General features: G+C 25.3%; 1 protein-coding gene across 1 annotated transcript; it reads left to right on the top strand.

The window, feature by feature from the left end:
- The first annotated feature begins 10336 nt into the window (after positions 1 to 10336).
- Positions 10337 to 11504, top strand: LOC106771534 (transcription repressor OFP13). Its single transcript, XM_014657529.2, has one exon. It carries the CDS (start codon positions 10658 to 10660, stop codon positions 11402 to 11404), a length of 747 nt encoding a protein of 248 aa, XP_014513015.1. The 5' UTR covers positions 10337 to 10657; the 3' UTR covers positions 11405 to 11504.
- Positions 11505 to 16550: the final 5046 nt, after the last annotated feature.

The following is a 16550-nucleotide window of genomic DNA, read 5'->3' as shown; positions in this document are numbered from 1 at the left end:
TTAAAAAAACTATAAAAACTACACATGGATCTTGCACATAATAGATATTTAATAAGTAAAATATTAATTTATGTTTTTTAAAAAACTCATATCAAATATGTGCTATTAAATATCAACGTATGATCGTTTAAAAAAAACTACACTTGGATCTTGCACATAATAAATATTTAACTAGTGTTCATGTTTTTTAAAAAAACTCATATCGAATATGTTCTATTAAATATTAACGTATGATCGTTTAAAATGTGAGTTTACAGGTTAATTCATAAATCATGGAATGAAAATAAATTTATTACAATCTAAATGGTATTATTTGTACATATCATGGTATATTTATACATATCATAGTATGTGAGAATTCGTCTCTTAATTTCTTGTTATTTATATGTTAGTTTACATGACTTGAACTATAAGTAAAATTAAATCTTTTTAATCAACAATTCAAATAATAATTCATATATTATTCTATTACGTAAAAAAAACTATGAATTATATTGATAAATGTACGTTTAGTTTAGCCATTAAAATAATCTATATATATATATATATATATATATATATATATATATATATATATATATATAAAACAATGAAAGACGTAACTATTCATTACTCTAAAATTAAAAGTTTATTGATAAAGAGATCAGAATATTAAATCACCTGAAATAATTAATTTAATATCCAACAATTAAAGGCGTCTGTTACCTAAAGTGTTTCTTCTGGGAAAATATTTAATTTGCAATAAATGTGGGATAACATTTCTTATTAATTTTAATTAAGATATTTTAAATAATTATAAAAAAAGTTAACATTTTATGATGGTTGATAATTAATGACCGTGTAAGAGTATAAAATGACTATATTTTTCAGTTTCTTAAATTTGCTTTTAATTTTGAAGAATTGCAATTAAATATATCAACATAAAAACAGAAGTGATGGTAGAAATAGTTTATATGAAATTAAATATGTCATTAATAATTTGATAGTCAATTAATATAACTTCATTTTTTTTCATCTGTCTGCATAAGAAAATGTACTAATGCGTTTTCTTTTGTTCAAAATTTGAATTTGGTTCTCATTTCACACATTCACATCACACGTCGTTAAATCTGTATTAGTTCACGCTTTTCTTGAAACTAAAATGTTTTTAAATTAAATATATATTGCGTTTTACATTAGGATTATAGAAAGTCACATGAATAGTCATTTTAACATGGACACATATTTTTTTAATTTAATCGAATTACATTCATAACGTCAATAATTTTACACTTTATTTAATTAAGCATTATTGTATAATTACATATTATTAATTTTGTTTATTTATCTATGTATTGCTGTGTGTGTATATATATATATATATATATGCTCACAAAATTTTAACAATCATTCGCTTCAGCATACAGCAATGGATGCTAAGGTATACTCCTTCAAAGTGCTTGGTTTTATGTCTCAACATTTTACCAAAATAATTTAATTTCTTTTGCAGCCAACACAAATAGAAAAGATTTAATTACTATGAGTTCCTCTTAAAAGTAATTTATAGTTAAATTTATTTCTTCTTGAGTTCATTCATACATGTTTTATGATTTAACTATTTCTTGCAGAGAATGACATTGAATGTTGTGTTAGAAATCTTTAAGAATGTTTTGTAATCATAAAAAGTGTTTGGTTTTATGATATTCTTATGTTTGTTTGGTGTTTGAGTGAAAGGTTGAAGCAAAGGAAAGAAAGAAAAGAAGTTTGAGTGAGATGGAATGTGCAGAAGTTGATTTGGAACTGAGACTATCAGTAGGAGGGTCAACAAGTTCTGATAATTTACTAAATGCCATAGAATCTGCTACTTCGCGAACTCCATTGTCATTATCGTATCAGAGAGCATGTTTAGCTTCAAAAATGGCAATTGATAAGAATCTTGATGATACTCCAAAAGATGAACAACCACCATTAATTGCAACGGGATGTGCTATTTGTTTGGTTTATGTGATGGTATCCAAAGCTCACCCTAAATGTCCAATCTGCACAAATTCTGATCTTATTAACAACTTTCAAACAAAACCTAGAAAGAAAATAAGGACAACTTGGTATTAATTTGTATTTCTTTTCCATTACTATCTATTAATCTTCATCCCGTAGATGTCACTCTGACAACATTTTCAATTGCAAAACTGGTTTGCAAAGTGCTACTCGTCATTGTTAGCACATTGTCAAAAGAATAAATTATCAGAATTTTTATTTCCATTTTCTATTGCAATTATTATATATTTTGATCGTTATTTATATAAGCTAATTAACATGTGCTAGTTTGTAATCGTGATAAATAATTTTTGAATTGGGTAATTTCATGGCTGGGAAACTGGTTTGAGGAAAAACAAATGGAAATTGAAAATAGAACGAAAGGTGTTTTAAGAATTAATTATGAGTTTAAGTGATTAATAATAAAAAAATAGAATATTATATAAAAGTGAAAATTCATTAGAAAAACACAATTTCTAATAAAATTTATAAATCATATACCACATGAATAACTAAGAAAATACCTTACATATAATAAAACTCTGCATAAAAAATAGATGGATCAACTAAAAAGAATAAAGTCGCATAAACCAGAAAGTGAAGAGGAGAGGTTCAAATATCTAACATTGTTTTGAGTGGGTGATCTCAATAATTATAAAACAATGAAGTGAATAATATTTGAAGTGTTTTTTATTTTATTTTTTATAAGTATTTTTAATAATTAATTAAATATTTTAGAATTTATTTTTCTTTTTTGGATAAGTTAATTGATTTTTTATTTTATCATAAAATTTTATTTTGAAATATAATATTAAAACTTATAAAAAATATTAGTTAAATTTAAATATTTAATGTTATTTAATTTATTTATAGAAGAAAGTGGGAGGGTATGCAATTATAAGTTTTTAAATGAATTTTAAACTCTATTGTTTTAATTTTTTAATTTTATTGTCCAAATAACTCATTTTAATTTAATTTTTTATATTTATTGAATGAGTAAATTATTTTCTTAAATTATATTAAACACGTATATATCATAGCAGTATTTTTTGGAATTTTGTTCAAGTCATAAAACAACTATTATTATCATTTAAAAGGATTTATGTTTTTTTAGAAATTATGAATTATTGAATATGAAGACAAAATTCTTCAGAAAACGCTCCCTATTTATATAAGGATAATGATGTATATTAGTTTATGCAAGTACCGAGGTGGAAAAAAAAGAGATTTGATTTACCTTACTTTCGTTATTAGTAAAAATAGTGTGTCACGCATTCTCTCGTGTTACTTTAATTAATATTTTTTGTTAAAAGTCATTAAATAATGTCACACATGAATGATTAAGCATTAAATTTTCTTCTTTAGATAGCCTTTTATTCAATAAAAATTAATTAATGAGCATAAATACTGTAAATTAATATTACATTTATGTATCATTCTAATAAAAAAATATTATTTTAGAATATTAATATTTTATCATTAATTATATTGGTATATAATGCCTCGTATTAGTGATGTAGACTCGTAACATCTATAGTAATTTTAATTTTCCACAAAATAGTTGTTACACAAGTGAAGGTAAACATCATCTGTGTTTTTTCATTATTTTAGGACGCTTTGGAATAAATATATTACACTTTAGGTTACATACAAAATGCCAAAAATTAAAAATTGGGTTCAGCATAAGGATAAGAAAAAAAAAACTCAAATCCGTGTAATTGAATAATTAAATATTTTAATTTGAAAACAGTAGAAATATACTAATAAAGCAATTTTCTACGTTTTATATAAACATGATGTACTATAAGTAAAAAAGAATGGTCACCTTTGTAATTATTACCTTAAAAGGAACGTGTAAAATAATTATAATTAATTTGTTGTTTAAAATGCTCACAATGAAAATAAATTAAGAAATAATATATGTCCTAATTGTATTACAATTTTACACTGAGTATCTTAAAAGTCGTGACTTTTTTTAATGTATTGAAGGTTGATAGTCTATGCAGATAAATTCATATATCAAAATTAAAACTTTACTTTTAATAATTGTGGAATGTATGAGTCTTTTTATTGTAAAAAAGAAGTTTAATGCCAAAATATTAATAATGTTGTAAATTTTATGAAAACACCTTTACAAATAATTAGAGACATTGAATAATAATCAATGTGAAAATTCGTTTACCGGCAGTTTATTACACAAATTAATATATTTATACGAGTTGGTATTTATATATTCGTGATATTTATTCAAACACTCAATTAAAAAAAATCGATCCATAAGAAATAAAGTACTTATATTCATAAGAAATGTTATAGTAAAAATTAGTCTGAATTTTTTGTATAAGATTATAGAAAATTTTCATACAAAAATATTTGTCAAATATATTTAAATATGTTTTTCTCTATAAATTTGGATGAAAAATTGAAATTGTGTTTATTCCAATTTTTAATACATTTTAGTTCTTATAGTTTAAAAATAATGAATGTAATCATTTTAATTCAATGATTTTAATTTTTTCTACATGTTAAATGATGTTTTAGGTTGACATTAAAAACTAATTTTAATTTTGTCTATAAGTTTAAGGATAAAAAATATATTCAATGTTATGATATATTAACATTTAAAAAGTACATTTCTTTATATATTAATTTAAACATATATAAAAGAAGTTGAAGAAGCCAATGCATTCCAACATTTAAATAATGCATTTATTGTGTTATCCAACAAGTTTTAGAACCATTAATCATATCATTTTTCAATTGATTAATTAACCAAATTCTAAATTATAATAATTATTTTGATATTTCACGCTTAAGTTTCGAGTCATTATCTGACTAAGTGTATTATCACTTTAATATTTATGTCGTAGATAGTTAAACAACAATATCTACATAATTACAACTCATCAATTGAGTGATACTTTGCTACTTTGTCATTCCAACTTAAGAATGACACGGGGTTGGAATTTAATGTAATTTTTTATTTTCTTTGTAATTTTATTTTTTTAATCAAAAATGAAAAATTATGATCTATAAAAATTAAAGACAACACTAAAAAGAAATAATTATTAGTACACGTTTGAATATTATTTTTATCAATGAAACAAGGTAAATGGTTATGTTTTTCAATATGAAAAAGATATTATTCGACACTAAAAAAATGAAAAAGATAAGTATAAAAAAGTTGTTCCATGCAGGTCACACAATGTAAATTACACATTAATTCACATAAATATTTGTCAATATCTATTAATAATTAATTATCTTTAATGCAGCCTTTAATTTTCAATGTATAAATAATTATATTTCATACCTAATTAAAAATAAATAAAATTAAAAAAAAATAGCATAACATGTTGATACCAAATGATATATTGTTAAGAAATCTTATAAAAAGTTGATTCTCATATGAATGAATGGATACATATCATTTGAACAATTATAAAAAACATAATCTTTATTATTAATTTTTCCTCATTTTTTTTGGTCGAATCTTTTTCATTTTCGAATTATTATTCTTTCACTATTTTATTTTATGCATTTTCTTTAATTTTTCTATCCCCCAGCTTCTTTTCTTTCTTTTTTTTTTCTCAACTCATTCTCTTAATTTATTTTTCTCAACTCATTCTCTTTAATACACTTTTTCTTTAATACACTTTTCTCTAAACTTTTTTTTTAAATTTCATTTTCTTCACGCATATTTTTCTTTACTTACCAAATATTTATCTCTATCTATCTCTATATATCTTTGTTATGTATTTTCTCCTTCGGTTTTCTCTTGTAAAACAAAATTATCAAAAAACAATATGCAATATTATGCATTGAAATGAGATGATGAACACTTTTAGTACCAGTACCTCACATGACTTTAAAACTAAAAATAAAACTTAAAAGTATAAAAAGAAATACACTAAACATCAAAAACCAAAACTCTAATACAAATTGATGATAAAATAGTGACAACCATTCCAATAGTCACTTTAAAGAAAGATATTAATGGAAGTTAAAGAAAAACCAATAATAAGATATAATTGTCATGTATTATTCTAATAAGATAAAAAATTCTTATAAATAACAACTGTAATAAACGTAAAGAAAAAAATTCAACTTTATTATATATATATATATATATATATATATATATATATATATATATATATATATATATATATATTACTAAAATCATAAAAGTTATATAAAAAAATTAAAGATTAGATTGACGTTCTCATTATCGTAATAAGAAGAAAAAAAAACATAACCCAGATTCCAAATTCCATAATCACACATGAAAAAAAAAATGTTCTCAAACAAGAATTTTATAGTCAACTAGATCCATATTCCGTCAAGAAATATTCTGACAGCACAGCATATTAAGATTATATATAAAAGAAAGTTCAGAAAAAAAAAATTAACTTAAGTCAATAACATTTTAAATAAAATAAAAAGGAACACCCGTAACACATTTATAAATTTTATATGTTTTAGTTGTTAAAAATGTATCCTTACTATATTGTACCGTACAAACTAATTATTAAATATGAAAATATTTTCAAAATATGTAAGGAAATAATTATTAACATCTAGTCGGAGTATACTTGACTTAAGAAACATATTTTCTTCGTTTGATGTCGATAAAAATGTCTATTTAATAATAACAAATAATTAGGTTTTATTATTAAAAATATACATCATTTTATAATTTATTATTTTTTACTTTAAAGTTAACAAAGAACAGTACGTAAACGTTTAAAAATCCAAAATAGAACCAGCTCACACTGAGTTCTGTTTGGATTTCAAGCTTCAATATAGTATAAATTAAAAAACCTGAGAAGTAAGATTTAAATCAAATATATAATTTATTATATAGTCTTAATGTTTTTATGAACAAACCAAAGTAATAGTTTTTCAGTCCATGATGATAACTTAAAGTTTTATTCTATAAAATAAACCTCTCACGTTCTTGACCCACGTAAATTGACTTATTAAACAATAAAGTAACAATAAAAGATATACTAAAATAAGATGTTAGCAATACAATGGTCGGAAGAGGAGGTTGCAAGATAGATGTGTGTCTGGGATATACTGATTTTGTAACGTGGAAGGTGGCAATATGAAGTAAAAAGAGAAAAGAAAAAAGTGAATAAAAAAACTTAATAATAATTGAAAGATGCATTTTGGGGAAATTAAACCATTTTTTTAATATTATGAGTTGAAGTTAAAGAATAGATGAAAGAGAAGTTGGGGAAGAATGATAGAGTTGAAAATAGCATGTGCATCCATGGAGCATGGCCAAGGTCTATAAATGTGGTTGGGAGACATAACAGTTCACTTCCAACTATCTTGCTATTCGGAAGCCCAAGACAGTGATATGCAGAGATTCCAGCTCAAGAATCACTTCTATAGTGCTACTACTAAGCATGAGCTTTCAATGATATTAGGAAAAATTAAATTATGTCCACATCTTCATCACCTACATTAGTGACATTCAAATGCCACAATAATATTAAGTTTCAACTATGGAAGTGGAATAAAATCAATCCTCATCAAGCTTCTAGCTGGAAACTTGAAGGAGACTTCCAATAATATATGTGCAAAATGGATAATTTTACCACCCAAAAAATAATAGGCATGGTATAAAAAATGGACAATATCACAAATAATTTAAATATAAATATAAATTTTATATTGAGTAAAAGTGATAAAATTGAATATTATATAAAAATGAAAATTTATAATTTTACAGTTTTTCAAGTTTCGATAGTGTTTTTAAAATGGATCACCCAATTCAATCTTATCTGATCCACTGCGGGTTAGTTCCTTAGTAAGTCGATCCAATCCGATTTACTTATTTGCAAGTAAAAAAATTTTAAATTTGATTCGGTCCACCATGGTTATTGGATTAAACGAGTTGATTAACTGTCTCACTTAACGACAAGTTTTTTTTTAATCATAAAAAAATTCTAATTCAAATATAAATAACTTTCAATGTAAAATGATCTTAGCCACGAATTTAATCCGAATGAGTTGAGTTTTCAGTGAACTAGACTTAAAAATTGACTCTATTAAAATTTTAATTTTTTTCAATCTAAATCGATCCAAACTTGTTATAGACAAGGTTAACTCATGAATTAAAATCCATTTTCACAACACTAGGTTTTGGATCATGGATTATCTCAATATTTTATTAATGAGTCAGACTCATGTTTTTTAATTAGTGTTATATCTTCACTATTGTAAATGTAAACTGATAAAAATGTAGCAAAATCAAAGTGTACAAAAGAAGGGCTTGAATAAAGACAATTATTGAACATAATTGGTGATTGTTAATTTTCTCCAGAATTAGAAGGCATCTATTGGGTGTAATAAGTAGGAAGGTACTTGTGGATTGAGTTAAATTGGTGTGTATATATAATTATGATTCCCTTTTATTTGATGAGGTTATACAATTATTCTCTGGCATGTTTCTCTCTAAAAGATTCATCACTTTATTTGATTAGAAATGTCATGGGGACCCCTACAAACCTCCTTCTCGAGTTTGCTAAGCGTTACTTTTTGTACAACTAAGCTATTATTTTAGGACCCATTGTCACATGGACTAATGTACAAGCATTTGTATTTTTTTTGTGTATATATATATAAAAAAAAAAGAAACTGGTGCATCCCTGTTGAATTTTCTTTATGTTATGGCTGAAAGCTTTGGATAAGAGGTTCCAGTTCCCGAGTATATTAAAGCATTGATGGAGGCAAATTGAGTGGTTGATGGAGACCATTGCATCATCAAATGGTAGCTCGCAACAATGCCAGCGAACAAAATGTCTTCAAGACTATTCTAGAACAAATTATTTCATACCAAAGCTAAACATATTTGGTTCACCATCACAATCTCATCAATTCTAAATTTCTGTTCACAGTACAAAAAGGCTATTTGTTTTTATAATTCATCAACAACAACAGTTACTTATTCTCTAATTTCACTCTAAAATCTTATGTATCCTAATATCAACCCATTTTAACTTAAAAAGGTGATAGTGTAATATATATTTCAATATGTATTATACTGTATGATTTTTTTTGTTAGTCACAATTCAAATTGTCAATTAAATAACTTAAGGGTTAATTTTCGGTTCAGAAAGCAAATCAACAAGTATAATCGATTACTAAAATAGGATAATAGATCATGCACGAGTCTAAATAGTAAATTCCTATTTTAAAGAGCAAATCAATAAACTTAACCAACTACTAAATTGATCAATCAACTATATATTAATTTGAGAAACAAATTAATTTGAAGTGAATTCTGTGTGCAGAAAAGTCAGCAGTAACGCTTTTCATGAAGCAAGGCAAGGGGAAGGGATCATTTCTCATTTTTATAATGGAAGTGTAGGTCAACTTTGAGAGATGCATGTCTACACCAAAAATTGAAGAAATATGTGTGTAGAATTATATTTATAAAGCATCATGCTACCACAAAGTGTAAGAATTTCTTTTTCTATTAGTGGCCAACAAACATTCATGTACATTCCATGACTGTGCGAAAGAATGCATCACCGTAGGTGTATTTTTCCAGTCATTCACACAAGGGTCAACCAGTAGCACTAAGTAAAGTTCACAACATGGTTCAACTGAAGAAAACGTAGAAATAAATTCAAAGGTACAATGATTTCATTGGCGAAGTGTGTGTTGATTGTGAAAGTATGTTATCTGTCCCTGAAACCAGATGACAGATTATTTATTACTGTATCCATGACCATATATAGCATAGTAGTAGGAGATGAAAAGCAGAGCAAATTCATAATAAATTGAGAGCCTAGTTTTAGATCTCAACCTCCGTTTTCTAATAAATTCTGATGCGTGATACGACCGTTCCCTATTTAAAAACCTTCACATGAATTCACCCTCTTTTCTTGGTTCTGTAATCACACAGATTTTTTTCACTTAATCTACCCTATACCCTATCTGTCTTTTCCACCCATTTCATAATTTTATCACATAAAGGTAAAGGTTAACGGCAGGTGACCTTCCATCACTATAAATGCATCATGGTTTAATGCCAAACGCTAATGGGGTCAACTAGACTCAGTTTCATGCTCCAATATCAGACATTTCTTATCATTGTTCCCAAAATGATAAAAAAAAAAATGTATTCCCTAGGTCAAAGAGTCGTGACAATGCTAATCAATGTAATGTTGGTTAAGGATTCAACGAGTTAGAAAGTACCACGTTATTCATAAAAATTAATAAGAGATCACTAATGAATGTTTTTAAATGTTTGTTAGTTACAAATTAAGGAAGAAGATAAACACAAACTCCAATGTTGATGAATGCTTGATATTTTTTCTGTGTATCTGTCTTTGTAATGAGGCGGACAGTGATGAAAAAAAAGTACTGTTACATTCAGTTGTTGATGGGAGCATTGAATAACATTGAATTTTACAAACCTAGAAATTAAATTCACCCATGAAAGCGCATACCAGACCCCATTTGTTTGTCATATTCTCTTGCCTCCTATGAGAGCCTCTTGCTTTAAATACTCCACTCTGATCAAATTTATTGCAGGCACCAACCAAAACGCTTCCAAAATCCCATAGAAACTCAAACACCATCACATCCTCAGACAAAATACAGAAAAAAGATAGATCCAATGGGAAAGAAAGCTCTCAGACTTCCCTCTCTTTTCAAAACCAAAGAACCACCAAGAAAGCTACACCACCACCACCACCACCACCTTCTTCACAATCATCATCCATGGCAATTCATACCCTCTTGCGGCCATTCCAAGACCCTCTCTTTCCGAGGTGGTGCCGACGATGACATCTTCAAGACAGTTAACTCCGTCTTCTTCGACCCTTCAGAGAGTGTCATCGAAACTCCCAAGTCATGGTTCACCACCTCGTCTGAATCTGCCAGCATCTCCACCGAGTCAGAAGACTACTACTGCTGCGACGGGGAGTCTCTGGAGATGTTGGTGCGTGGTGTGAGATCAGAGAGGCTTTTCTTCGAGCCTGGTGACACAAGCTCCATCTTGGAAAAGGCCAAGGCCAGTGGGTTTCCCTTCAAAGAAAGTGTGGTTCTTGCCATGGAATCAGAGGACCCTTACGAGGATTTCAAGAGATCAATGGAGGAGATGGTGGAATCTCATGGAGTAAGGGACTGGGAAGGCTTGGAGGAGCTTTTGACTTGGTATCTCAAGGTCAATGGCAGGAACAATCACGGATTCATAGTCGGTGCTTTTGTTGATTTGCTCCTTAGTTTAGCATCTTCTAACAATTCTAACTCTTGTTCTGATTCAACTGCATATTCTTCTGCTATTTCTTCTTTTGCTTCTTCCCCCTTGTGTCATGAGATTGTCGAGCATGGCATTGGGAATCATGATGCTGTAACATCTTAGCATTACCAGTTATTTCTCCTATCCTTCTGCTATACATTTGTAGAATATTAAAAACATGCTTAGCTATAATTAATTAAACTAAATTAACTCATATTGATTATATCTATATATATATATATATATATATATATATATATATATATATATATATATATATATATGTTCTTGCCACAATTCTTCTTGCTAAAATGTTTACTTACACTACACAGTTGTGTAGAGAGCAAAGGCTCTGAGACCATAAACGTAAACCAGTTCTTACTCTTTCGTTTTTCACCAACACTGGGTTCCATCTGTCATTTATGTATCACATGGTTCTCTGGTTTTTCTAGGAGACACTACACTGCACTTTTTTATAATTATTGGCGTATCTGAAATTTGTCTCTCTTATTTACGTATCTATATATTATTGGAATTTATATACTTTATTTATTTATTTAACTAAGTCGGATACAATTGAGGGATAATTGAATCTGCTCATTAATTTAATTCTTAGTTCTTTTTAAAGCATAATAAAATATCAAATATATTTTTACTTCTATAAAATTTTCAAATGTCATTTTAAGACCATCTAATAATAAAATGAGTTATTTTAATTTAGTGATAATATATTTTTATCCTTCTAGACTTTTTAAGCTTAGTTTAGTTAGCCCTTTAAATTGTTTGCAGACAAAATATATTTTTAGTAATTCAAATTTTCTTTTATAAGTAAGTTTTAGTCCTCCAAAGTTCTCCGTATGTTTTTTAAATACGTCTCACAAAATGACAAAAAGTACTGTAGGTAAAGTTTGAAACTCAAAAAATTGTGTACGTTGAAATTAGAGAGACAAAAAATAACGTTTTCTTTTTTTTTTTTTGTTACGGAAGTTTAAAATAACAATTAGGTAAAAAAAAAAAAAAATTGTTGTTTCTGTAGTGTGATATAAATTATGAGCATTATTTAAGTAGATAATCTTGATCCAGTTTCCTGTGATGTGGATTGTTGAACGAAACTGGCACATACGTTCACGTAATTAACTCGAGCAAAAATTAAAATAAAATGTGAAAAATTACTAATATATTTATAATTAGTTAGTTAAATGATAACTTTATTGGCATAAAAAGTCCCTTTGGTGATTAGAGAAGGAAATATAATAACACTATTATTATTTTGGTGAAGTCGATTTGATTGATATAGATTTATAATATTTTTTAACCTGTATAAAAAAAAATTAAACTATAGTTTTAGAAAATATTTATAAAGCAATGTTTAATTTCACATGGGTTTTATTAGATGCTTGATCTAATGAATTATGAAGGAAGTAAGATAAGAGAAGGTGGAATTTTTCAAATTGTAGACATATACGAAAATTTAAAGCAACTGGTACGTCTTTCTTTTAATGAGAAAAACATTTAACAGTGAAGCATTGTCCACTGCTGGTAAGGTAAACCTTATTTGTTAGTATTTGGTTGGTGGATGCTAACATATGTAAAAGCCTTATTTTTAAATTTAATTGTATATCTGTATTAGTTTTTTAATGAATATATTTGTTAATTATTAAAAATTAATATTATTAAAATTTGTATATTGATATTTTATATTTTTTATTGTATATAAAGTGAAACATATACATATGTATTGTAATAATAGACTATTTATTCAAACTTTTGATATAATTCAACTTTTTTTTGGTACTTATTATATATTAAATAAAGTAAATACAAAGATTAATGCTAAAACGTCGTTTTATTTATATGTTTATATAACATGAATAGTTTAAATTTGTAATAGAAAATGTATGCATGTTTTAAAAATAATGGTGCAACTATAATGAGTATTTATGTTTGATAGAGTATTTGTAATGTATACTAAATCAAATAAAAGTATAAGTTTTAATAGAAAAATATATATATTTCGAAATCAATAACAAAAAATAATAATAAATATTGGTAATTTAGTTTTCTTTTGAATTTTTAAGAATATATTTGATGCATAATAGGTAAAAAAGATTAACATTTAATGTAATTTTAAATAAAGTAATTCGTTCTTAATACTCCCACGTAGAAGCTAAGATTAAGAAGAAATCCAGATACACTTTTTTTTCTTGTTATTGTTATATTTTAAAAATATTATGTTACTTAGACAATATGTAATATAATTATAATAAATATTTTTCTTTCTACGTGTTCTTCCCTGTGGTAATAAGTCTGGTTATAAAAAATAAAGGGTGTTACTCTTGTATAATATTTTTAAATTATTTTTTTATCACCTTATTTGCAAGACAATTTCCTCGTAAAAGTTGAAACATCAAATAAATTTTTTTAATTTAAATTATTCTTGTCACTATTATATATAATATATAGTAAAGCTTTTGATTTGAGATTTTACTTAGAAAATAATAGAGTTAACCATTTTAACTGGGACGATTAGATAAGTAAATTGTCGGGTCTCTTACTATTCCATCTTTTGTTATTTGTAAATTGCCCGCAATAACACTATTTAATATATTTTTCTATAGAATTTAGTAAACAAAACAAATATATCTTTTTGAATAATTTTACTGGAAAAAAATATTTTTTCAATAAATTATTGTTATCAAATAAGAAGAATAATGAATTTGAAAATAATATATTTATATTCATATCAAACTCAAAATAATAATTCAATATTTTACTTTGAGTAGCTTCAATTTAAATAAACTACAGTGCCATAGAAAGTATTTATAAAGCAGTTTTTAACTTCACATGGGTTTAAGATGCTTGATCTAAGAGAAGATGGAGTTTTTCAATTTGTAGACATACCAAATTTTGAAGCCACTAGTGAGTGTTTCTTTTAATAAGAAAACCATTCAATAATGGACTCTATTTGTTAGTATTTGGTTGGTTGGTACTAATGGATGTGAAAGAAATTTTCCAAGCTTAATGGTAATATTAAAGTTTAATTATATATTAATGTTAAATTTATAATTAAATATTATTAATTAGACATTATCGAAAGTAAATATATTTGAAAGGTGATAAAAAAAATTAATATATAACCCGTCTTTGGGTGAAAAGTTAATTTCATATCATGTGAATTTTTAATAAAGTGTAAGCGAGAGAAGATTTATATAAAAATCTTGTGTTAAAAATATTAGAATTGAGAGTTATTTTACAAATATGAATGAAATATGCTTTAATATAAATAAAATATAAAATCGAAAATAATAAGACATAAAGGATATCTCTATCATCATTTCAAAATGTTGATCCTTTTAGTTAAATAGTCTTTTATTTGAATCTTTATTGATTTGTTTTTTTTCTTATTCTTCGTGAGTTTGAATAGTTTTTAGTTGTTTTTTACAATAATTTGAGCTAGTTGGTAATAAAATTTGCTAGCTTATATTGAAATTCAAGTTTGTTTGTATTAATCATTTTATGCTATTTATTTATATAGAATTAAAAGATTCTTTTATACATTTTAGACAAAAAGAAATGAGAAATCGGGTTATATTATAATTTATTGTAAGAATTTCAAAATAAGTGCAATAAATGGAGGAACCAATCTCGCTTCCAAACAATGATGGGTGGAGTGAAATTCCAATTTTCTAATCTATGAATTGAAATCATGATGTAACAGTGAATTAAAAAAATTTAAAAAAAATTAAAGTCGTCAATGTAGTTTATTATAAAAAATAATTATAAAAAACCAGATCTGATATATAAAACTGGACTTTATTTTTGAAAGTAGATCAACTAATAGTCCCATATATCACATGTTTTAAAGACATTACTTTTAATTAAATATGAAAAAAAAATATACGTAATTTTTAAAAATATTTTACTTTAAAGCAAAAAACATTTTTTAAAATTTTTGGATAGGAATTAACTTTTGTTCTTATATATTTTTATTCATAATGAAAAATCATAAATAGCATAGTTCTTATTTAAAAACGGTTTAGAATTTTTTTTCTTTTAGTTTTTAAATACATTTTTACATATCTTTTTTATAATAAAAAAGTCAAATATTATATAATTTTTGAAAAAAATTGTTTGAGTGAAAATGTTGATATTTTTAATGTTAAAATTTCTTATAATACTTTTTGATATTTATGAAAAAAAAAAAGAGAAGTACAGGTAATCGAACAACCCAGAAGGTCATACAAGTATATATACTTTTACTTTGGCGATACACGACACTAACATACAAACATGACAATTTTCGATACAAAATCTATATATATCAATACATACTATTTTAATCAGTACTAATCCTCCTTAGAATAGTACAAACCCTTCTCGGATTTATATTATGAACCAACGATTAATTTTTAAATAACATTATTTTTTTTATCTTGTTTCGTTTTTTTTTTTTTTNTAAAGTACTTGTCCAGAAACTTAGTCATTGGCCTAAATTGTTAAACAATAATTATGTTTAAAATTTTGACTTTTTCTTTAATTGGTTTCAACAATAATTAATAACATATAATGTATTTTTTAATTTTATTAATGTGGAATTTATATTTATATATCTAGTATCATATCATTAATTCCTTCTTCAGAATTAATAACTAGTTTTCTAAAACATGGTTAAATATATATAGTACTTATATATTTAAAAACTTCGTTAAAGGTAACATATAATTAGCTTTAATGATGTTACTGAATATAATGGATTTTGAATTTTAAAAACACACTATATATCTATTAAATACATCATTCTCTATTTTAATTAATATCATGCACACAAAAAATCTTTATTAAATTAAATAGTAATATTACAAGATTTGTAACATCCATTTATCTATGTGTATATATATACATGTATGTTTTCTTCTCTTGCATGCATAAACATATCTGTAACTCTCAAAAGCACAAAAAAACACTTAGATTTGTTTCAAAGAATGAGTTCCACAGTTAAAACCTCGATGTTTTTTTTCCAAATTTTTTGTATTGCTCTCCTCTTGACTTCAGGTATTAAATTCGTATTCTGTTTAGCATGTTTTTTAATTGTAAATTTTTTACATGTTATAATACTTTATTAGAAATATAAGGGTAAAACTTAAGTTTTATATTGAATAAAAATGATAATGTGAAGTGTAAAAGATTTATAAATTCAAGTTTTTGGTTAAAAGTAGTGTTAATCTTTAATGCATATGGGATTAAGTTTTCAGTGATTTTATCTTTTTAG

The sequence above is a fragment of the Vigna radiata genome, chromosome 8 (assembly GCF_000741045.1).
Source record: "Vigna radiata var. radiata cultivar VC1973A chromosome 8, Vradiata_ver6, whole genome shotgun sequence".
In the NCBI taxonomy this organism is placed as follows: Eukaryota; Viridiplantae; Streptophyta; class Magnoliopsida; order Fabales; family Fabaceae; genus Vigna; species Vigna radiata.
Note: the sequence above shows the minus strand (reverse complement) of the source record. Positions and strands in the feature narration are given on the sequence as shown.